Source organism: Parasteatoda tepidariorum, chromosome 1 (genome assembly GCF_043381705.1).
Source record: "Parasteatoda tepidariorum isolate YZ-2023 chromosome 1, CAS_Ptep_4.0, whole genome shotgun sequence".
Taxonomy (NCBI): Eukaryota; Metazoa; Arthropoda; class Arachnida; order Araneae; family Theridiidae; genus Parasteatoda; species Parasteatoda tepidariorum.
Window position 1 is genome coordinate 76,013,148 of NC_092204.1, and position 26,230 is coordinate 76,039,377.

At 28.3% G+C, this 26,230-nt stretch overlaps 1 protein-coding gene across 1 annotated transcript in view; it reads left to right on the top strand.

The window, feature by feature from the left end:
- Window positions 1-363: 363 nt before the first annotated feature.
- LOC107451409 (nuclear factor NF-kappa-B p100 subunit) overlaps window positions 364-26,230 on the top strand; it is a 36,528-nt gene continuing 10,661 nt past the window's right edge. Inside the window, exons 1-11 of the mRNA XM_043046724.2 lie at window positions 364-809; window positions 1,250-1,347; window positions 3,558-3,712; window positions 5,359-5,438; window positions 9,471-9,638; window positions 11,430-11,537; window positions 14,529-14,623; window positions 16,092-16,218; window positions 17,609-17,746; window positions 19,858-20,200; window positions 24,095-24,203. Of these exons, the coding sequence (XP_042902658.1) occupies window positions 710-809; window positions 1,250-1,347; window positions 3,558-3,712; window positions 5,359-5,438; window positions 9,471-9,638; window positions 11,430-11,537; window positions 14,529-14,623; window positions 16,092-16,218; window positions 17,609-17,746; window positions 19,858-20,200; window positions 24,095-24,203 (1,521 nt within the window). The 5' untranslated portion in view covers window positions 364-709. The remainder of the gene's footprint in view (window positions 810-1,249; window positions 1,348-3,557; window positions 3,713-5,358; window positions 5,439-9,470; window positions 9,639-11,429; window positions 11,538-14,528; window positions 14,624-16,091; window positions 16,219-17,608; window positions 17,747-19,857; window positions 20,201-24,094; window positions 24,204-26,230) is intronic.

Here is a 26,230-nt window from a genome sequence, read left to right on the forward strand (position 1 = left end):
CTCAGCTATTTTTTCGAGTGACTGTAATATGCAAATAATTTGTGTAAAATGTGCAATTTCGCTGAGTTTGGTATGCATTTCCACCATCAGAGAATTTGACCCTAGAGGATCCTTCAACCCTAGTACTCTAATATGAACTTTCAAAATTTTCTTAAGTCTTTTCTTTATTCTAGAATGCATACCATAATGTAGAAATATGATTCTTGATTTAAAATACTTGCTTGATATGTAGAGCTTTATCTTGAGAAATCACATATGCAAAACGCGCAAGTGTAAAAGCACATGTGAAATGAGTTGTTAGTAAAAATGTATCCTCTTAAGAACTTGTTTAGTACAAAAATAAGTCGCTGAAGACGTACAAATACTTCAATAAACATAAACCGAAACTTATACTTGCGCTGTCTGCTGACGCGCATTGTAACAGGGAATTTTGATTAATTCCCTACTCTTTTTATTTTGAATTGTTAATCAATAAATTGTTTACATCACGAATTATCCATTTTATGTTTTTTTTTGTATGTGGATTTTTATTTTCAAGCTTTCATCAAAATGAGAATGCATTTACTGCTATTTGACATATTTACTTTTAATTAGGGAAGACTTAATAATCTCACTGTTTTTAAATCTTAAAGTAAATTTCTTACTTTTCGCTTTTGTGTATTTAGACCGTTTCATAACTTATCATCTCGTTTTTGTGACGAGTATTAAGATGCATCACTGTTTTGATTATGAAAATACATTTCAAACTTTATCTTCAGAGTTTCAATCATCATTATCATATGCAGCATCCAGCTCTACTTCATCATATGGTAAATATTTCAAATAATTTTTAGGTAAAACTATTTTTATTTTCTATGCACACAATTTTTAACATGAAAAAGTCAACTGAAGAAATCTATTACATTTGGATACTTATCTTTTCTCCAGTAGTTTCAAGTATATAAATTAGTAGTGTGAGGGGGGTCACACTTTTTATTTTTAAAATACTATTCGTCTATTTTAAGTTTCATGCATAAATATACATTCATATAAAAGATAAATATACGTATATACAAAATACTTAAAATAAGCTAACAGTTTTCTAAAAACAAAAAGCGTGCCCCCTCCCTCATGCTATGCCTATATTACAACATATAATCTAACTTAATAAACTTTTTCTTGACCATAGTTTATTTTATTTCGTTGTAATTCATGTTCAAAGTCTGTTCATAACTGAAAAAAAGACATTGTAATATCTTTTTATATTTAGGAAACCCTTATTTGACTATTAACAGTGAACTCCCAGACAAATTTAGATTTCGATATCGCAATGAGGGGCCTCATGGAGGTTTACAACCAATAATCGAAGTAAGATACTTTATAGATTTTAATTTTTAAATATTGGTTTGTTGACTGTTTAATCATTTTTATTATTAATTAATGTTATCATTTGTAAAAATATTTTTCCTCACTTATGGTGTTTAAGTGAAAATCATGCTTGAATTTTTCTTATTCAAAGTTTAAATGCTTTTCTTTTTTGCTAGATCAATAGTTACTATATTGCCTAACATACAAGAAAAACTGGGAAAGTAAAAATTTAATTGAAGTAAAAAATAATGCATTGTTATTTTATTTAACCTTTTTTTCTTATTTGGACTTTGCTTTTTTTTCTTCTTTTTTTTAAATAAATAATGTACTTTGGTATACATTGAATAAAACTTATTACAAATTAATAATAATCAGTGTAAAAGTAGCCTCTAAAACAAGATTGCATAATTGTATTTTAGGATTATAAATTTTTTCTAAATTAATTGTTTTCTTTTTTTGTTCAGCTAAATTTTTCTAAGAAAGTACAGTTAGTATATATATTGAAAAATATTTGTTTACCTTGCAGAGCATATTAATTTTACTTCTTATATAATATAGATGCATGCTAGGCGATTATACGTCTGCGAAAATTCTTAAAATTCGTGCATACTTTTTTTCAAATTAACAGGAGTGTTCACACTGTTTAAAAAATCAACTAAAAAATTTTTTTTATTCAAAAATTACACAATAGGATCCAAATTCAAGTGTTTTAGAAATCAACCATCATAAATCGTATGGCCATTGTCAAATTATCACACAATTTATACAGAGCTGATTGTGCTGCGGAAACCCCCCGGATTTTTCGCTAACAGTGATCTGGAAGTTTCCGGAAATCAAAGGTCTAGACGTTTCAACAAATCTTGATCACAGAGTTTCCGGAAATCAAATTTTCAAAGGTGGAACTTAAAAACACAGTTTATTTTATTTGCTTGTAAGGGAGAGCCAGATACTTTATAAGCTTATATTTATGATTAATATTAATTTCTTATCAGTAAATAGTTATTATAATCATAAACTCAAGAAAGAAAGACATATTTGTAAATTTTAATTGCTTCTCCAGGTCATCATAGATATGTGTAAATGGTATAGGTATGTGTGAAATTTTAATTATATTTTAAATATATTTTAAGTAAACTAAGAAATATTGAGAAAAGGGAAAAAAACCTTGTTTAATTTCTTTCTAATTTTTCAATTTAACTGTGTGTGTTTTTTTTAACTCAAGAAATATTCAGGAATTTTGACTTGGGCTCACAATTAACCCTGTTTGTATTCACATAATTGAAAAATCCTGTATTGCAATTTGTATTCATGTGTTTTGCAGATCCAATATTGTGATTCATATTCACGTGATCTTAATATCAAACATAAATTTACATGATTTAAAAGTTAAACATTGCCATTCCTATTCCAATAATTTAAAAATTACATTTCACATTTTAGATTTATGATTAGAAATAGTTGTAAATGAATATATTTAAATTAAATCTTTGGCTCTTTATGTTTATTCTTTTTATTAAAGAATTTTTACTTTCACACTAATTGCTTGTGATGATGCAATTTTAATAATTTGAAAAACGAAGAGTAAAAGTGAAAGGTAAGATATTTAAAATACAGTTTATTTATTTTAATTAATATTTATTTAATGTATCAGTTTATTTATTTAATTTTACTTTCATTAGTTTATCACCAGTCAAGGATATGCTACATGCCTTCTAATGATAGTAGTAAGGTTGGTTGGTTTGTACCCCTCAAATTTTCCAAACTTTTTGAATTTTTTTTTACAGTTTCTTTTTTTTATCCTTTAAAGACGCATTTTCTATAAAAAAGATACTTTTTTTCCAAGTTTTTTTTTTAAAAATTATGTTTATATATCTTATGTGGCAATCAATAAAAAAAATTTTAGTGCACATTTCCACCAAATTTCTTATTTCTTGGTTCATTTGTTTTAAATTAAAACTCAGGAAACAGGTTAAACCTTAACTTTTTATGGCAGTTTATTACTTTCTAAAATATTATTGCATAATTAAACTTAATAGGTAATTACATTTCATAGATTCACCTGTTTAGTTTTGCAAAACTTGGATATTGGTTCATTACTTTAAATTTGAAATTTCAAATGCATTTGTATCTTTCAAATAAATATTTTATATTAAGGTATAAATTTGTATTTTTTCTAAAAAATTTTTTAACATATAATATTTATATTTTAGTTACATGGTTGTGATGATCCATCAGGTATATACATTAAAGCTTCTTTGTACACCAATGAAGAAATACCTAGATTGCATGTTACTAACTGTCTTTTTGGAAAACATTGCGATGATGGAGTGTGCTGGATGAAATTGTCTGAAGACTTTACAGCAGAGTAACTATGTTTTATGACATTATTTTTATTCTGACAGTGACAGATTATGGATGGTGTATTCTATACAAATGTAAATAAAAACAATTCTTGACTTTCTTACCTACACGACTTCAAGTTCGAAAGTTTGCAACTGTTTACCAAAGCTTATTGTAACATAATTCTGTTTTCGATGAAAAAATTTAAAAATTGATAAAAATAATTTTTGAGCTCAAATCTGTTGCACTTAATATTATTTTAATGATATTGAGTAATTTTTGTGAGTTCAAAGTAAAAATTTGTTTTAGCTATTCTAGATATATTGTTTAAAAAAAAGGGGGCGAAGTGGTTGCTATAATTGGAAAGAACTCACTTTCCCTGTGGCAGAATTTTTTTGGATTTCTGTGACGAAACTCTCTAGCACTAATATCTTTAAACAAGTTACTTTCAATAATAACAACGGTGTATATTACTAATTTAATGTAGCAAAAACGCTTTTTACAAGTAAAAATAAATATAATTATTTTTATTGAATGTGTAATATTTTTTTAATTCTAATATTATGGGATATTTTATCGCCTTTTGTTTTGGAGACAAATGCACTAATTATTTCCTTAATTGCATTTCGTAAATCGTCATCACATTAAAAAAATAATTAAAAATCATGAAATTCGTAGCAGTAATTACCGAAAAACAGATAGACGACAAAATCACACAAATGGGATCAGATTTCTTTACATGTGACCCTCATGATTTGTTGGATAGACCTTAAATATACTGGTTTATTATTGTAAAGGATATGTTATGTTCAAAATCAGATGCAAAAGTGTACTTTCACCAAATACATGAAATAAGTTAAAATAGTTTCTGAGTAATAAGATTAAAAAACAATTGTAATTGTAATCTATTTAGTTATTGATTTAAAAATTTCACATTTTGGATTTTGTCCTTTAATTTTATTTAGTTCTGAATAATTCGAAAATTTTTCTTTCTGAAGCTCAATGTTTTTGATCAATATTAAATTCTGAATGACACGCAAACAGGCAAATTTGAAAGTTTCTTCTGTGTATTATATATTTTTGTGTTTGATTTTTTAACTTAAGATAAAAAGTAACTCAAGATAACAGCATTTGCATTAATTAATTTTCATATTTATGATGTTTTATGCTAGTTAAATCATTTAGATTTTAACTTGGGTGTGAAAATTCTCTCATTATGATAGATTAAAAGTTATTCAGAATGTTCCCATTCACTGTTTTAATTGAAAGGAGTATCAGTAAAATGGAAAAGCTAGTTTTATTTGTTACTTTTGTTTTTTGTTTTAGCTTTTAACACTAAAAATAACTCTTGCCTATTATGGGAAAATAACTGAATCTAAAGGGACATTGCATTATTTTACTGATTTTTCTAAAAATTCGACTTGTTCATTTTCTTTCTACTAGAAGTTGGAGTCAATTCATTTTCTTTTAAACATAATATATTTTTTTATGAAGAATTTTATTATTAGAAAATAAGCTGTATTATTGTTCTGATTTTTTTATAAACTGCATGATTAATAATTTTAGCTTTTATACCAGTTTTAATTTTTATTCTAGTTTTAATTTTTATTCTGGTTTTACCTTTTATTCCAGTTTTAACTTATTAATTACAAATGAGGAATTTTGTTTTAGGTTTCCTCAACTGCCAATTTTGATTAAGAAAATGGATGAAACAAAAGTCATTTTAGAAGAAAGAATTAAGCAAAGATATTGTTAGTTCAAGTATTATTTAATCCGTTCTGACTATTTTTATATCATGTATATTTAAATATAGCTGTTATATTTTAACCGAAAACTCTTAATTTAGAAAAAAACTTTAAACAATAACAAGTAAAGTTTATTAGTGTACCTATTTAAATTTGTGTTAGTCTCTGATGACAGGATCTTAACTTGGCTAACATTGTTTCTTATGCTTGCAACAATATGCGACACACCTTAGCAACTCTTAGCATAGATTATTATAAGATTTGTTATATTGTGCTGCTATAAAGTGATTCTTATTAATATTGTTCATAAACTTGTTTAAAGACAAGCAGAAAAAAAAACTTAATGTGTGCTGATGAATAGAAAAAAAAACTGTGTGTATTTATTTGCACATGTTGCTTGATACTTATTGCTTCTTTCATATTTATTAAATATTTTTATTAATTTTTATTAAAAATTTTTTTTACTAATATCACACAGCAGACTAAAAAAATTTTTTTTATATATTACTTTTATTATATGCTTTGCCTAAATTAATCTTGTATTTAAGTGATTAAGTATGTTGATTATTATTAGTATTGAGTGATCTCGATGAAATTTTTTATTTGTTTTGATTTAAAGCTTTATTGCATCTTTTTGCCTAATTTAGTTTTAATATTTATAAGAATTAATAATGATATAATTAATCATATTGCTACATTTTTATTTATTTTAAACACAGGTGGCTGTTAGAGTTTCTTTTTTTAAACTTCAGAACTCCTAGTTGAATGGTATCTCAAAATTATGAATAAGGCTTTGAGCAAAATATGTGAACATGAAGCTAGAGATGAATATATCCGAACAACACTTAAGTGTATCAGTTATGCCTAAGTTCTTCAAAAACAATTAGTTTTTAGATTTATAATAAATATGAAAAAAGAACTTTAACAATGCTGTAAATCAAAGAGTCTTGCTCCATTGAAAATATATGTATATTGCTGTAAATATAATGTAAATACCATACGAAATGCTTTGTTGGGTGAGGTGTAGGTATAACTCAATGTGCAAACATGTTCACATGGTGAGTTTTGGATTGTTTTGACCTAACATAATAAGCGAAGAGATACACAGTTAAAATTAGAAACAATTGGTAAACTAATATTTTTTTTCCTTCTTAAAATGCTGCATGAATATGAAAAATTAAATTTTTGATCAAAATTTAATATATTTAAACCTCAAACAAGCATTAAAAACAAAATTGTGTTTATAGCAAAAGTGTTAGTCAACTTTAAAAAGAAAATTAAGAAAGGCTTGATTGTTTCAAGTTTTCATTACTGATTTTTAAAAATTTTATGCTGTTTTTATTCTTATTACTATAGGCAACTTTTCCAAACTAAAGCGTTCTGAAATTTATAAATTAGTTTTTTGACCCACTTTAATGGTTATCCTATGGATAGTGATTGTAATTTTGATTCTTAAGTTACTAATAAATTTACTCCTTATCAATTTAGAAAATATAAACATTTAATATTTTTGGGAATCAGAAAAATGTAAGTCAGGGATGTCAAACTTGCGGCCCGCTGAACACTTTTGTGGCCCAGTCAATATATCCGAGGCAAATTAAAAACAAAATAGAAATGTGAATTAGAAACGAAACCAGCATATAAAATTATAATATACTGTATTTATAAACTGTACGCATCATTTTAAATTGTACGCAGCGAAAATGTAAAATTCTAATTGGCTGAAATGGAGTCCGTTTCACTATAAACTATCAATTAGATAGTACATAATCAGGTTTATCCTACTATAGCGAGGTAAGTTCGGTATCTTGCTCCAAGGTTCTCAAACAATTCTGGGATTTAAAAGAAAAAATATCTAAGTTTTTACAAACTATAAATCAAGATACAAGCTTGTTCTCCGATCAAATATGGTTGCAAGGTTTATCTTTCATGGTTGATATAACCAAGCACTTATCCGATTTAAATTTATTGTTGCAAGGTGAGGATTAGATCATTACGAACATGTTTGACAGAATTAAAGCATTCAAATGTAAACTATTTCTTTGGGAAAGGCAACTGAAAAATGAAGATTTAACGCACTTCCCAATGTGCAACAGGAACAAATCTAGTTAAGAAGATACTGCATCGTATCAAAAATACGCAGAAAAAAATTCAAATCTTAGAACAGAATTTGAAACAAAGTTTAAAGATTTTAATGCTTTGGAAGACAAATTTTGTTTGTTTTCTTCGATTTTCTCAATAAATATAGACTCAGTACCCAGTTATATGCAAATGGCAGTGATTGAGATTCAGTGCAACTCAAATTTGATGGCAAAATTCACTGAAGTGGGTGTGCCTGAATTTCACGAATATTTACCGGCAAGGTTTGAAAATACTCAAAAATTTGCGTATGAAATTATTTCCTTGTTTAGAAGTACTATCAGTGAGAGCAATTATTTTCTGTTATGAATGGAAATAAATCTCCTGTCCGAAACCGTATTAATAACACTCACGTAGGGTCAATTTTGAAAGCAGTCTCAGCCAATAAAATTTCTCCCAAAATAGAAAAGATAGTAGCAGAGAAGATGTCAAGTATCAGGACGTAAACAATAATTTAACTTTATGTATGTTTATTACAATTTAAAATAAAAATATTTGTTTCTATGAACATTGATTTTTTTTCCTTTTTGCGGCTCCCCTAAAGTTAAGCATTGTTTATTTGGCCCAAGTTAGCTTTTGAGTTTGACACCCCTGATGTAAGTTGTGAATATTGGGTTATGCTTGACTCTTAGTCAGTAAAAGTGTTCATTCTAATTAGGTATATTTAACAGAAATTATTTGTAATTTTGGAAAATTGTCAAATTTAGTGATAAAAGCACTCTTTTGTAAAATCACTAAAAATGTTGTAAACAGTGGTGCGTTATTTGATTCTGCTTCAATGGCAGCTTTATATAATGTTTTATGTTCTCTGCTGATTCAGTGAAAAACTTTTTTTTTTTCATTGGATTTTTGGAGTTTGGACTTCATGTCAACTGCTTCCATTCAGCTAGTAATAATATTTCCAATTTAAAGATTTTTCTGTGTAAACTTAATATACATTTTTAAATTTCCTTTCCCTTTGAACTAAATTTTCTTTATTGAAAAAAATTTGTGAATAGTTTTTATCAAAATTTGAAGAAGTGTAATTTTTAAAATGGAAATTAAAAATTTATAAGATTTTTTAACAAAAAATTAATTTCAAAAGTAAATAAAGAAATAAAAGCTAAACTTTAAAAAAAGGAAAACCTCATAAAATATATGCTGTTCCATACAGCATATTAATTTCCATATGACAGTCAAAAGTTGTCTAAGATCACGATCATGCTCAAGGGTTATGGATGGAGAAATTGTTCCAGGACCTGGGATTGCTGAGGACTTCAGAAAATTGCTCTGCAGAAAATTAAGTGTCCATTAATTATTTTTTTAAACAAAGATAGCAGAGTATTCCTTCCTTGTATTCCTATAGAAAAAATATTTTTAAACGATTTTTCAAAAAGTTCTAGAAAATATTAAAATAAGATTTTTTTTATTTAAAAGAATGGGGCTTTCAGAAGAAGAATGGGAAGTCATTTTTGGGGCTCGTGTCCAGCCTTGTTGAGGATTCCATGACTTCCACATAAATTCTCACGTAAACCACCCAACATCTGGGTGCATGCTGCAGATCGTAACTCTTTATGTGCCTTATACTGATGTCGGGTATTGTGTGAATAAAAAAAGATAACTTCATGTTGTTGCTTCTCCCTCTTTCCTTCGCTAGTACGTATGAGATACAGTTTTGTGCCCTGCTTTGAAAGTTGAATTAAAAATGCAGTTATGATAATAAGGAATTTTTCTCTTGTTACTGCTATTATCAATTCTTTTTTTTACTTGTTTGATAATTCTAATTATTTTTTAAAAAAGGAATTTATAATTTTTTTTTTTTACATTTTTTATTATATATATTTTATTTACTTTATTATACATATTTTATTGTACATTTTTTATTGAATATTTTTTTAAAAAGAAATTACTATTTTTCAGTGGAGCAAGGGAAAAGTATTTCTGAAAAAAATCTGAAAAAAGAATCAAAAATGGAATTAAAAGGATATAACAGTAATTGTGTTAAGTTTTGCTTTGAAGCCTTTTATAAAAAAGATGAAAATTTTCCTGTATGCAAGAAAATATTTTCAAAACCAGTTAATTTCTTCAGTAAGTAAATTTAAGTAATCAAACTTATGTTATTTACATTATGATTCTGAATACATCCATTTTTCATACTAATACCCATTCAGCCTGTAATATTGCAGGGATATCCAGATATGTCTAAATTTTCAATTAATATTTTGGATTTATCTGAGATATCTAAAAATACCCAAGTAAATCGATATGAATATTTTGGCTCTCTGACATTATTTATGAATATGCATTGGCTATGGATGTTGAAGCGATATCCTCATGTGTCCAAGTTGAATATATGAATATTTTGTTACCTCTTGGATATTTATATGTTTAGGGTGTTAATGTTTAAAGAGTGCCTGAAGGTTATCTTGAATTATATTTATTATCTGGTGCATTTCTAGTTTTTAAATATCACCAAGATTTAGGTTTTTAGATATTTATAAGACATGCTTCATTTGCCAGTCCTTATCCACGTAAAAATACATGAGAAGAAATAGAAAATAATACTAAGCGTTATTATAATTTTTAATATGAATATTGTTATTAATAATATTTTTATTGTGGACTAGGCTTATTTTCAATGCAGACAAACAGCTCTAATTATTATTATTTTTTTTTTTTGGTAAATGGCAAATTTTACGCACAGAAAATGTTATGAAGTTATCGATGCACCAATTAATTAACATATTTGAGGTCACCCTCTTAAACCATTACGAATGAGTCCTGATACGTGAAGATCCGATCATTAGATCAAGAGTTATTCAGGATGGTCTGATTTTTTTTAGCAGTGTATACCATTTTTCTTTGAGGTAAGAGATCTAGCTTTGGATTAGCATTTTTGTTTTAATTACAATTCCAGTCAACAAACATCTGTTTTACATTCCTCACAATCATTATGCAGTATTTCTTTAAGTGCATGACGTTTTCTAATCATATAAATTTGTACAACCTTTATTCTCTCATCTTTTAACAGGGACATAAAATTTTGAATTGTATTTGTATGGTCGCACATGGGATGTTAATATTTATGTTAAAGATAGATGGTGGAAGTTTAATGCTTCTCTCTTACTATTATCAACCAAAATGAAACTGAAATTTTAAAATTAATCCTAAATGACATATTCTTAGAAAATAATAAACTAGAGGGATAAACAGTTTTACGTATCTTGAAAGTATAACTGACAACAAAGGAGGAACTCATTAAGATATGCTAAATAGAGTAAACATATCCTGAAGCATTTATGCTATTCTAAATAAATTCTGGAAAAACATAACAAATTCAGCAAAGATTAAAATTTTAATATTAATGTTAAATCTGTTCTCTAATTATTTGAGACATGGCACTGCAATAAAAATAACATGAAAAATTTCAAGTATTTATTAACAACAGTTTAACAAGAATTTTACGAATCTAGTTGTTCCATAAAATGTGCTAGACAGAAGTCCTTAGAAAAGCAAAACAGGAATCAGTCGAGCTTTAAATTCAAAAACCAAAATGGAAATGGATTGGTCATGCTCTATGTAAACCTGAAAAATTAAAAGTAAGACAAGTTTTTGATTGGAACCCGCTGAGTAATAGAAAAAGAGGAAGACCTTAAAGTACTTGGCGCAGAACGATTGTAAGTAAATCAAAAATATTAGGAAGGACAGGGTGAGAGGCAAAATATTTGGCCATAAATAGAGTGAGAAGGAGAGCTATGATAAGTCTTATGCTCCAATTTGGAGTATGTGTATATTTTGTTTAAAATTTTTCATGACTTGTAGCTTTAATATTGCATTAACGGTTTTAGTTTCAACATTCTTTGCTTCTTTATATTTTAGAAAGTAAAGATACTGTTAAAAAGTTAAATATTTCTCGATTATCAAGATACACAGGAAAGGTGACTGGAAATGAAGATACAATATTGTTATGTGATGAAATAGACAAAGGTATTATGCATTTTCTGTTTTTCTTCTTTTCTTTTACATGCGTATTCTTTGTTTCAATAAACATTTACTCACTGAAACATTTTTTATTATCAAATAAACAAAACAAAAGAGATACTTGACCTTGCATGCTTCAAACCTTTATTTTAGTGTATCAACAAATGATAGTCTTTTAATAGTTCTATAATATTTTCAAATGCTTAATGTAGTTAAAAATGCTAACATTCCACTACATCCAAATACCACCTCATATTGGAAGATTAAACTGTTTCTAAGAAATGTAAGCATGAATTCAATGAGGAATATTCATCAAAAATCTTTGTTCTTTTTTTTTTGGGAAGTGATGGAGTCAAATGCAGCCTAATTGCTGGAAAAGTACTCTGGCGATGTACTATGGTACTGCTCTAATCCTAGACTTCAATAAAGGGAGTTGTTAAGGACATATTGGGGATTAAACATTTCCAAGTATTGTGATGAACACTACACTTTGCACAGTGCTTCCCCCCCAAAATGAAAGAGAGTTCAAGGAATGTACAAGAGAGCTTGAATTAAAAATGTTTTCCATTTGAAGAATATTAAGTACTCAATGGCTAGCTTATCATCCTTTTGAAAAAAGTTTGGTGCACAGCTCAAACACTTATGTAGTGCCTTAGTAAGCGTGACCCAAAATTCAAGAGTGAGTAAAAAGGCTTAGGCAAACTTGTTTTATGTACTATTCTAGACATTTTCTTGAAGCCCTTAAAAAACTGACATATATTTTCTGATTTTTAGAAATGTGATACGACACTGACTGAAGCACACAAATTAGTAATGCACAGAATTTCAAGGATCATGAGAGTCAATGATATAGAAAGGAAGACAGAGATAACTTAAGTGAAACAGAAAATTCTATGTGAAATATATTAATTTTACAGGCATTAAGCTACACAATAGATCTAAAGCTATATAGATCTAAGACCAATCGATAAAAAGTCTTTTTAAATGGCCATAAGATAAGATGTAAACACTGAAGCTTTACTTGAGGTGAAAAAAGCAATAAAGCATTGTGCAGAACATTTGAAATTGAAGAACAGTTTTCAAGAATATATTGAATCAAAGCTTAATTTTTTTTTTAAAAAAAGGAATATTTTTTACATTTTAGTCAAATTTGAAAAATAGCAAAGTGTAAAATATGAGTAAACTTTTAATTTTACACATAATTTTAAAAATCTTAGGCTTTATACTTCTAAACATTTTTCTTAACTTGTATACCAAACTATTTAAATTAAATAATAACTCCGAAATTCTATATAAATTTTGTAATAATGGGTTTAAAAAACTATAGCTTCTTAAAGCATTCCAAACAAGCTCCATTGGATTCAAGTCTGATTATCAAGCTTGCCACTCCATGCACTGAGTTATTCGCTGCTGAAAATAATCATCCATGATGCAAGCAATCATTGATGCCCTGTGCAATGTTGTGTTATTGTCCTGTAGCACAAAATCATCACCTATTGCACCAGCATAAGGGCCTACATTAACATAAAGAGTGTCATCTTTATACACATGATTGTTCACAATTCCACATGGAAAGATGTGCAGGTCGGGTTCCAAATTCTCTCCAATCAAACAACATCTATTATCACTTTGGAGGCTAAACCTGGACCCATCTATGAAGAGAATAGCCATCCTGTGGACATAATGCTGTGCCCACCTCAACATTGCCTTCTCTGGCGTGATGAAAGTGGCACACAAATGGCTGGTCGCCAAGTGAACTAACCGCGTCTGTGAAGTCTTCAGCGCACAGTAGACATTGACACCAATCTTCCGGTGACTGCATTAAAAGAGGATCTGAACTAACTCAGAGTTAGGGTTCTATTTCTCCTTATGAATAATAAAAAATATCAGTCATAAGCATTCGTTGTAGCATATGGCTCTCTTTGGCTAAACCTTCTAGGTGTCAACCTGTAGTTAAAAATTTTTTTCCAAAGCTTATGAACCACATAAGAACTCACATTTAGCCACTTCTATCTGACTTTGTTCTACCTCTAGTCTTTCAGTAAATCTCTGTCACAGTTCTTCAGACAATTGATGCCTGGAGGTCATTGTTAAGAATTGGCTATCTCAAACTTCAAATTTTAGAAACGCAGCTAAATTTGATGGTTTGCGATCAAACATACGATTTCATGCTAATTTCAGATGGCGTCATTCCATTACAGCGCCACTAGTTTATGTAATGCGGTTTTTCTTAGCAACTCTTTTTTTGACAATATACTCAAATTTAATTGGAATTGCTTATTTTTGGAAGAGTTATAGCTATTTTTGTAATTTTCCCTTAACCTATGATAAACAGTGTATAAGGATTAAGAAACGTCTTGAAAGTCATCTATCAGACCTTATTTTTCATAAAGTGTTTTTTTTTTTACCATTAATTCCTTTTTATCCATTATCATTCATCAAATCATGGCTCAGTAGTGCAAGGCATGCTGCCGAGTATGTATTGAGTATATCTTGCAAGAGATTTAAAATCTGCAAATGAATACTAAGTGTTGTGAGCTCTTGTTTAAGGAGATAAAGTTTTCACACTTTTCTTATAAAAATATTTATAAAATTTTTTATTTGGGAGTTAGCTTGGCAACCCACCCTTTTCTTTTTTTTTTGTTTGTTCTCCCACTTCTTCGGTTGCCACAAATTTTTTTTTTGTTCCTCCACTTCTTTGGTTGCCACAAAGTTTATTTTTTTTACGTTGATTTTAGTTTGAAAATTTTTTTAAGATACCAACTAACAGATCAAGTTACAAACGGTCGTGCCAGAATAATAAAACTGTCACCCTGAACTTTTTAAATTATTGGTTGTTTTATAAGAAAACTAATTTAAAAAAAGTGCATAATTATTTCTCATTGTATTATTTTATTACAAATTATGAAATATTTTACTTCATTTTTTCAGTGGCTAAACCTTTTATTAGGTTCATTTGGTTAAATTTATCCACCTGCTATTATTATTATATTTCAGATGATATTGAGATTGTGTTCTTCAGTTTGGACAATGATCAAAATGAGGATTGGAAAGAAAATGCAAAATTCCTTCCTTCTGATGTCCATCATCAGGTTGTTAAAAATATTTCAACATAATTTTGAATTTTTGGTATTTTCTTATGTTTTTCAACTTCTGTATCTAAAATAAAATAAAGTTTATTTTCTATTATTTATATTTGAAAATAACCTGATTGTAGCTATTTCTTGTTGCGAATATTTTTATGAATATTTTTGATCAAATATAGTCTTATTTTTATGTTATCAAAATCTTGTTTTATTTTAAATACTTGCTATTTTATATTATTTTATCTGTGTCAATGAACAGTCAGTTTTTTGGCTTTTAATGTTTATCTTATTAGCCTTATAATATTGAACCTAACCTGGAAAATAAAGGAACTCTGTGTTTTTGAAGCATTGGGACAAGCTTACCTTCAAGAAAAACTGTTTGATTAAAATTAAAAAAAAAAGCCTACATGTATCTGCATTTTACTTAACCTACATTTGGAGGTCTCATAATTAGTAAAAATGATTTTTCACCCATGATATATCTCTCCGTAGGAGTCTTTCAACCTGGATCACTGGTTGGTTCAAGTTGAGAGCAGTATAATAATGGACCAGCTGACAACAATAATTAGAGTAGTTACCAATTTTTGTAGTAAACATGGTCATATAGTCTACATCAAGCATCTTAAGTTTTGACTTAAAGAACATGAAATATGAGTTCTCAATCAAGATACTAAACGATTTTCGGTCAGTCTACATAGCTGAACTTCTAATCAAAAGATTTAATTCATTTCATTTTCATTAAATTCAAAATCATTCAACAGCACTCCTAATCAACTGGTTTAAACTTCTAGGAATCCTTTCTTGTTTTGAAAAATTCTAATAATTCTGTAATGACGTTTCTAGTATCCCATTATTTCTAAGCATTTAAAAATCTATTTCCTTTTAATTTTTGCATCTTAGAATATCTACACTCTATATCTTTTTCTTATCTCTCAACTTTAATTTAATCATCTTGTTTCCCTTTCTTATTGATTAAGCTATTTTATTCTTTGTTATAACTTATTTTTAATTTCTTTTGCATCTGTGTTTACATCTTTCATTCTACGTTTTCACATTTAATTGTTTTCAATATAGTGTGGAAATTATCCTTTATGTGGCATCATTCTTGCTGTTTCAGTTTTATTGCAAAACTGCATATGTTCTAGAAACATATTGGATTTGTTCTATTACTTGTTTAAAATAAGACTTTAAATAAATGTTAAAATAATTGACACTAAAAGTTTTATGATTTATAAATTTATCTAAGTAATTATTATTTGAGTAATTAATTTCATTAATTTATTTAGTTGTAAAATTAATTAAAGTTTACAAAATACATTGCATTTAACAATTGCCTAATAAAGTTTGAAGATATAGAAAATTTATGTTATATACACTTTAATGCAAGTGACAAATATTGATGTTTTACTTTGTACTTTGTTTCACTTATAAACTGTGCTTCATCACCATTTTAACTTGAGTAATATTTCGGTAGGTTGCTATATGTTTCCAAACTCCTCCTTTCAAAGAGAATATCGAAAAAGAAGTTTTCATTCAACTTCGTAGCAAGTCAAATGGAATGAAAAGTAATGCAGTGAACTTCCGTTATGTACCTTGTCACGGTTAGTGAAAGTTCTTTCTACAGTAGAAGATTTTTATAACCCAAATTTTGAAACATGTGAATTTTATGTTACATAGATTATTTCACATATCGTTGAACTTGTCTACCGAACATGTTAATGTTCAGCATATGAATCCAAATGCTTTTAAATAAAGAGAATTTTTAAAGGCCAAAATATAACAAGGATCCCATGGTTCTTAAAAACTGCTTAATTTTTATTTGGGAAAATTAGAGTCCTTGAAAGTACTTAATTTTGGTTTCAAGGTTTTTAAAAGTATTTAATTTTTCAGCATCACTATCCTTGATAAAAACAATTTTTCAGTTCAATTTTTATACACAAAAAGTCGTTCTAGAATTAGACCATGCATTGAGGGTAGAACTTTTCTGTAGCCTATATTCCTTTAAAACTAGGATGAGAAAACTATGCCACGTCAGAAAGCTCCAACCTATCTGATATTTCTACCTCGCCTTTGTCAATTAAAAAAAAATATTTTCATATTTTTTGCATTATGAAAATGAACGCTGTTTGTGAAAAATTTCTCACTATCATGGAAATTTTTTTAATAATACGCATTGTAAAAATAAAGAAACTGCCAAAATTTCTCTATTCTACGTCACTGACAATTTTAGAAAATTCAGGTACAGCAACAGGAGATTTGATAAATCAATAACTCGTTATATACCTCTAGAAAACTGTTATATTTAAAAAATTATATGCTCTAATAATAATCAGCATGCAGTTATATAAAAATTAAAACACTTTTAAAAGTATAAAATATAGTAATTTTCAAATAAATTTTGTCAGAATAATGGAGAAAAAAGGATTGAAACTAGTTACAAGAGTCAATAAATTGCTTGCGGAAAGTTTTTTATTGAGATTTTGTGTTCACAGAAAGTATCTCATTTTATATAAGTCTGCAGTATCTTATAATATAGCACCTATCTTCAATATTTGGTGGAAGAGAAGAATTATTTTGAAATTTTAACTGTTTAACTTTCAATAAAATGCAAAAAAAGAGAAAAGAAATTAAAATTTTTGTTCTTACACCAAAAAGAAATTTTTATAAAAGATGAAAAATAAAAAATATTATTTTATGTAATCTCTAATATAAGTATGACTTACATGAACGTGATTCTTCTAGCTATTAAATTTTTTAAAATGTACCATCTTAATAATCAAAATAAGTAATAATTTTTTAGAACTGTAAAATGAAACCATTACTCTGCGTATAATATTTTGATACTGCAAGGTTTTATGATTAAAACCTTTTGTAATAAATATTGATTCAAAAAATAATACAAATGAAACACAGTTTTATGTTGTTTTTTTCTCTTCTACATACGTTTTTGCTGTTAATGTTTTATAGCAATAAAATTATATATTTTTATAGAGTTGGAACCAGAATTAATAGTACAGCAAACAAAGAAACGGAAAAGACTGGCCGAAGATCTCCTCGAAGGTGACCTTTCTATGTCACTGGCAAGTTCTTCAAAAACTGAGCAAATAAAAGCTTTTGGTGACTTAGATGGTTAGTTTTGTTTTATTTGACTGTCTAAAGTTATACATGAAAATAGCGCTTTTATTATTAAATCTGAGAATTATATATTTTTCAACTGTAATAGAAGTCTATTTATTAATTTTCTTTTATGCAAAGGGGATATAGAGATGTGTTTTCTTATAAAATTATAAGTTAATATTAGTAATATTTTTTCAATAAATAACTTAATGGAATAGAAATAATGACTATTTAAATTATGTATTCAAAATTGTCATTTAACATCTTCTTTTCATTGCAGTCTTAATTGTTTGGCATTTTTGTTTTACATATATAGCTTTTTTCTGGTGTCAGATAAGTGCTTTTGCTCATATTTCAACCTTAACGTTACATAAGATTTTTGACATATGTATTTTCGTTGTTTTAGGTAATCAACTTTAGTTTAAAAATGCTTTAAATTTTTATAGATTACTAACTAAATACCTGTTATTAGGGGCTGAAAAAAAGTAAGCTATCAATATATTAGTACTAAACAACACTTCAAAATCATGAACAAAATTAAAAGTAATTTACTAACAATGAATAAAGTTAAAATAATTAAATTTTTTTATTTATAATATTTGTTTTTCTAGGTGGCTTTATATTATTAAATTAAGCAAAATACTTTTTTAGTAGTTCTTATATAAAGATTAACTGCACTCAATATAATTTGGCATTATGCTGTTGCTTAATGCCAACTGATTATAGTTAAAATTTACCACATTCAAGCAGTTTTCTCCAGTACTTATTTCTTTAGAAGAAGAATAAAAAATTTAAATCTTCCAAGTATTGATGCAGTTTTAAATAGTGTCAAATATAGTAACATAATACATTGTATGTGTTTAGTATATTTGGTATCTCTTAAAGCTGGACCAACACCTTAATACTAGTAGTACCTATTGCCAAAATTAATTTGGCATCATTGGTGTCGATAATAATAATTTAACCATTTTATATGTTTCTCCTAAACAAATTAGCATCTTTCCTCCCCTTAATTTTGCTTTTTAAAAAGTTCAATCACATTAATGTGACCACCTGTCTAATGTTAGAATAACTACTTTTCACAAAAGGACTTCTGAGAAATGTTCAGGAAGAGAGCCAATTGGATTCTCGAAGGTTTTCACTGTAAGGTGGAGTGCTGTGGCTCTGAGAGTGCTGCAAACTCTGTGCTGTGTGCCAGCTGCAGTAGGTTACACAGTTGAGGATCCATGCCGCGATCAACGCAATCAAGGTGGTCCTACAGATTCTCCATTCGTTTTAAATCCAGGGAGTTTTGTGACCAAGGTAGTTTGGTAAACTCATCCTGGTGCTCATCGAATCATGCATGCACACGCCAATCTGTATGACACAGCTCATAGTCCTGCTGGTAGATTCCATCATTCTGAGAAAAAACAATTAGCATTTAGGGGTGTACATGGTTTGTTGGAACAGATGTATACTTGTGTTGATCCATCTTGTCATCCATAATGATGAGTGCACTCTGAAAACATTCTCCAGGCCATAAAGCTCTTTTCTCTAGCTTGGACCCATCTAGCAATAGTTTCCTTCTGGTCTGTCCTTCATTGAAAATTTTTAAGGTGTTTTATGTTGTATATGCAAGCATCCATTTATTCAATAGAGTATAAAACATATTCAATGGAAAAAACCACCTGTATCCACTCAGTGGACGTTAAGTTGTTGTACTGGCATGCTAATTCCGGCCTTCGTTGTTTATTTTATTGTATACATTGCAAACATTGCATTTCATAGCATTGTATTGTATGCACTAAAATTGGAGGTATGGCAGTGTGGCTAATAGTATGATAATTGAAATGTTTAGTTATCCCTTTTGCTGTTATGTGAGGTGGTGCAGCATTTTTATAAAAAATTAATTTTTCTAAAAAGTTATATCACATTATTTTAAGTTTTAGAATTTTTATTCCTTCAAATTTTTATGAGGAACTTAAAAGTCATCTCTTTTTTAAAATTTTAAAAACTGTTAACTCTATTAGTAATTTTTTCTATGAGGGTATAAGGACCAATACAATAGGCCTTTATAGTTATGCTATATTTTCTCTCGTTATATTTTTACTTTTTTATCTTCTTAATTCTCATTTTTCTTTTAGGTTATCTAGGATTGAAACCTCCTCTATCAATGTCTATTTTTGAAACTGGTGAATCATCTAATGATGATAAGCCATCTAACGAGTTGCCAGTTGAAATACAAGACTCCTTTAACTTAAACTTATTCGATGAAGTAAATTTTGATGGTCTCATTGATAATCTGGCATCTCTAAATATTAAAGAAAAGACTTCTGAGGGGATAATGAATAAAAGCTGCTCTTCAGAAGCAGAACAGGAGCAAATACTAAAAAGTAGTGTTACAAATCAGATCAAAGGAAGCAGAAAGGATACATTTTTTAAATTTCTTCCAACGTTAATAGCTTTTGAAGATGAAAACGAAAATAAGTAAGTTTCTACAAATCTTTCAAAATGAAAGGAAATTGTTTTTATTTCTTGAATGTACAATTTTTATAGTTCTTTTTTCGTGTAAACTCAATTACTTTTATATATTTATATTGCTTGTAGTATCTACTTTGAATATTTTACTTGAAGGTATTCCTTAAAGTAGTGTCTCTTATATTTTAAAAATACAAATATCCTTTTGTGTTCTATTATATTAACAACAACATTTTTAAGATTTTTATATTCTCACCAAATCAGTCAATACATTTTTGCAGATTTTGTGGCAGTTTTTGTATGCTTTTATCACACTATTTCTGTGCCATGTCTTTGAGAAAGCATTTAATTTTATTCTTTACTTTGTTATTGTACCAAAATTGTTTAAAGTCATAGTAGTCAACTTTATGTTCGCTCTAACCATGATAAATACTGACAGACACTATGAAACTCTGTTAAAATTCAGATGTGCATTTCTGACCAATAAAAATGAATGTTCAGCAAGATTCTCCACAACATTGCACACTCATACATCACCTATCAATCCATACATACTTTTAATCCTTACAAGTATACATACTTTTGATGTCTCAAAGTTGACGGGATGGCTTTTGTTTCACTGTACTTTAAGGAAGAGGTCTGTGTTCGCGCATGTGCGACTGCCGCGCCACCCTTGTGTGAGAGACCTTTATATATACCTTGAGAACTTCATAAATGGCGGACGTAGTCCGCGAGTATTTAAAATAAAGTAATCTACAGTCCATTGCAAACCAGTGTTGTTATTTGAGAAAAATGGACATTTTGAGCTATCGATTAGAGTGACCACACAAACAGTCTGTTTCATCGGCATTATAAATGTTCTGTGAGGAATAGTCAAGAGGAATTCTTATAGGGAACATCATGGAAAGGCGTAATGAAGGGTATGAGAGATTCTTTTGAGAATTCTTTACTTCGGTACAACATTGCAGTGATTTTTAACGAAAAAAGTAATTTTTTACTTTGAAAAAATTATTTAACATGACAAGGTTTTCGGGATATCGCGAGTATTCTGTATATATATATATATAAGTATGTATACATATACACTCTATAACAAAAAAATCAATGCACCAAGAAGGAGTTGTCCTATTGAAACGAAAATTGGTGGATAGGAAGACAATGTACAGAATAGTAAATGATTAAAATTTCAGAACAATTGAATAATTTATTGCAGAGTTACAGTAGCAAGTTCAATAAGGTGTTGACCCGCCTCTAGCCTGGATACAAGCCAATTGTCGATCCAATTGTCGAACGAGGTCATCAACATTCCGTGCCAGATGCAATCGCCTTCCCATCATATTCCAGACATGCTTGATGGGAGAGGTGATCTGGCAGGCCAAGGAAGAGTTTGACAAGCTTGCAGACAGTTCATAGCAGCATGTGCCGTATGTGGTCTGGCATTGCCTGCTGAAAAACCAGCTAAGGGCGCTGCAAAAGGAACGGTAGCAAAACAGGTCTTAGGATGTCGTCGACGTACCGCTGTGCAGTAAGTGTACCTCTAATGACGACCAAAGGGTTCTGGCTGTCAAAGGAAATGGCACCCCAGACCAAGCATGTCTTCTCCAAACACGTCTTCGATGATCGTCAGGACACGGTTGGAAGCGGGATTCGTCGCTAAAGATTATATGTCCCCAGTTGGCATCATTCCAGCCTGATCTGTTCAAAACATTCATGCATACGACATTTCAAAGCAATCAGATGATTGCTTCTTGGTGCGTCAAAACCTGAGAAAATGTTTTTTTTTTGCAGCGTTGGTATGCTAAATTTCACCGAAACAAAGAAATTAAGTTTTTATTAACGAGAAAAGTATTTTAAACCCATATTGATTTTTTACAAAAATTGTTCGCCAAAAAATGGCAACTAATATATTTTAGTTCGCGGGCCACAAAAAAAGGCTTCGCGGGCCGGATGCGACCCCCGGACCGCCAGTTGGAAACCCCTGTTAAAGAGTGTATATCGTTACACACATATCTTTCAGTTTTCTCAAGAAATATTTAAAGAACAATTTTATAACTTCAAGCATGTTTAGATCATGTGATTTCTCATACATATCAATGAAGTTTAAAGCTTTTTGAGATTTTAGGAACCCACAATAAATTACAAACGGAAAAAATTTTTTGAACACCCTATGCTGAAAAATGTCGGAATAGTTTTGTAACTTGCAACAGTTATTCTGGTTATTATATGCAGTAATTGCACAAAATTTTATAATCTTAGCTTAAATATTTATAGAAGTATGAACATTTTTATAAAAAACTAACAAAATTTTAGGAGCAATTTAAAATTAATTACAATGTTATTGCTTTAACATTTTAGAAAAATTCGTTTAAAACTTCACAAGATATGAGTAATTAAAGTAGTTCCCTTATACTGTGCATGCGTGGGAAAAAATCAATATATTTTTTTCATAATTTTGTAGCGAATCGTATTTGGTAACTAATGAAAAAAGTCTGATTTGAATATCTTAAAAATTAAAAAAGTTTTTAGCATTTTTCTAAGTAGTTTTTATATTATGTAGCTTCAAGGAAGCTCAAAATGATAATGGGATTTCTACAAATATTATTTTGTATCACAAGACAAAATTTAATAACAAATGATAATACCTTGCAATAAAATTCTTATACCAAAATGTGATTTAATAAGGAAAGAGAAGATAATTTTGAGTTTTATTTTAAAAAGTTCAAAAACTACTTGAAACTTTTAAATTTTTAAGATAATTATGTCAGACTTTTTTTTATTAGTTGCCAAATACAATTCTCTACAAAATTAAGAAAAAATAAATTTTTCCCACACAATGTGCAGTATAAAAGAATTGCTTCAAGTACTCATATCTTGCCCAGTTTTAAAAGAGTTTTTCTCAAAATGTCAAAGCAATAATTTTGTAATTAATTTTAAATTGTTCCAAATGAAATTTTTTTTTTAAGTATTAAAGTTATAGCAAAAAACGCGAAACAACAAATTAGCTTTTTATAAAATGTCCATATCTCCATAAATATTTAAGCTAGATTTACGAAATTTTGTGCAATTGTTGCATATAATAACTAAAACCGCAGTCACAAGTTACAAATTTATTGCTACATTTTTGTGATAGGGTATTCAAAAACACTTTTTTCTGTTTGTAATTTATTATCAGTCCCTCAATCCTTTAAAAAGTTTAAACATCATTGATATATATGAGAAATTGCATTCCCCAAACACTTCTAAATGTATAAAATGATTCTCTAAGTATTTTTTGAGAAAGATCAAAAAATGAGTTAGTATAGATGAATTTTCCATTATTTTGCCAACCCCTTTATATATAGCCCTTTATATATACCCCTTTATATATAGCCCTTTATATTAGCAGTGTGCTAAATACATGCTGAAAATACAAATATTTGAGATTCACTAAACAATCCACATATTTATAATGTCTAAAGAATAGAGAACAATCAAAGTCAGAAGCTAAAAAGCAACTTTGAATGATTCAAAGTGATAAAAAAATTTAAAGAAAGCTTAATCACATGTTTATTAAATTGTATATAATAGCCTTTAATATCTTGATAAGGAACTTATTTTTCATTTCTCTGAGTACAAAGTATTTTGCACTGACATATTAATTTTTTTTTTTTTCAGTTTCTAATTTTATTAAATTTGTCTAAATGCATCAGTAAACTTGTTTTCTGATAAAAAATTAAAATATAAACAGCTAAAGAAATATATTTATTTTACATTTTCTTATAATAATAATTGTTTGATAAAGTTGACATAAAATTCTTGTTCTGATTTTCGTTAATTTTCTAAAATTATAAAGTCATACTGATTTTATAACTGCTAATAAAAAATATAGCCCTAGTTTTATTTAAGTTGTCTTTTTTATTTTAGTATCTTGCATTTGTTTGTTATTGAAGAAAGTGAAGATGTATCTTTGTTATTAAAAATGTTGGAATATGCTCCTATTGATCTTCTAAACCAAGTCAACAAAATGCATATGGTACATCCTTTATAATTTTTTTTTTTCATTTAGAAGAAACTATTTCAGTTACTTAAGTATGTCAGTGGTACCTCTCAAACGCTGCCAAGTTCACATAAATGTGATTTTAGATGAAATGGTTTCCCATTTGATAAAAACCATTAACATTTATTATGACAAGCAGTGATTATCAATTTATATATCAAGCTTCAAAATTGGGCAGTAGTACCATTTAAAGTGTGTTGCCAAAGTTTATCTGAAAATAAAAATAAATTATTAATTTTACATAGTAATAAATACGCAATAAATACATAGCAAAACACAAAAATTTAAATCTACTTAATGCATAAAATTATTTTATACATGATTTCTATTTTATTTTATACATGATTTGTGTGGTTCTATCATATTAATGATAATCCTAATTAACTATTTGTTTATCTGCTATTTTTATTTTGAAAAGCCAAACTTGCATTGTAATTATAGTAATACTGATTATATTTTTAAAAAATTAAATTTCTAATTAGACTATTTGGGTCACAAATCCATAGCTAAAAAAAGTTAGTAAGGTAATTAAAGATAATTAAAAGTATGTATTTAATGAATTATTTCAATTAGTTGAAAGTTGCAAAAGTATAAAACAGTGCTGAAGTAACATAAAAGAAATTTCCTAAAATACTTTTATGTTTCACTTAACCTACTTTTTTTACTTTCTTGATTTGGCAGAGTTAGTCACACATAGTCCTTCATTGCGTAATTGCATAGTGCATTTCTTCGATTGATCGCCTTTACTTATTCATTTCAAATTTTGTTTACTATTTTTTAATAGTATAATTTTCTGAAAATTTTATTAATTGGCTAAAATTGTTTATATATTTTAGAAAATGCTTATGTACACAGACAATCATATACACAAACAAACTTTACAGAACTACGGAATTAAAAAATCATAATCTTCCCTTTACATTTGTAATGTCAGTCATTCATTGTTTCTGAGCATAAGTCTCAATAAATTACTATTTTACTGTAGGTTTTTTCTCCCATTGTCAATGTTAAACCACTTCTCTCTTTTTACTGTGATACTTAATTCCAGAGTAATTCTCGCTCCCAAAGTCTACAACTTAGGGGCAATGACATGATAGAGTTATTTATATACAGTAAATACTTCAGTTCCAGTTGTACAGAGGGATGTTCTCTCATCTCCAGCAATTAAAAGTTCGCTTGCTCAAAGAGCAGCTCTCTAGTGGACCTTCTACAGCTTAGCAGCAACAGGCTATTTATACAGACAGGAATCATAGAAATCCTATTTTACAAATATTTCCCTCTGGAATAAGATGATGGTCAAAAAAGAAACAATAAAATGTAAACCAGAATCTCTGATCCTGTGATCTATGGGACATTTTCACATTATTCTGCAAAATATTGACCTTATGGTCACAATAATTAGATCTACAAAGCAGGTTTAGGACTTTCAACTTGCCTTGTATATGTTTATAAGTCACAATTAAGTTATCTTTTAAAGGGATAATGTAATTACTTATTAATTGATGCCTCTTCATGTGTTCCTACTCAGATACTACGAAAATACTATTTTTTTGTAATTGTATATTGGAGGATGTGAGACAACAATATTTTATTTTACTTATTAGGCTTTTACTAGTGTCATGAATATATAAATAGGCCAAAGAAGCTGTTAACCTTCAACAAACCAATACCGCTATGTAAGCGGCATTGCATTTCCACTTCCTCAGTGGAAATGCAGAATAATATGGTGATAAATCATTTTATAATTTTAATTATTCTTATAAATTGTATGATTACAAATAATTTAACTATAAATTAATAATTAATATTATCAATAATTTTTAAAATTATACCTGGTAGAACTGTGATATCCCAGTAGTTAGAGAATTGTACTTTGGTCTGGAGGGGCTGGAGTTATATCCTTGACTTTGCTAAAACCCATTGAGTGCATGCGTTATACATGCTCATAAAATTTTTAGAATCAAAAGTCTTGTGGTCGGTCACTGAACAGTACCATTGGTATA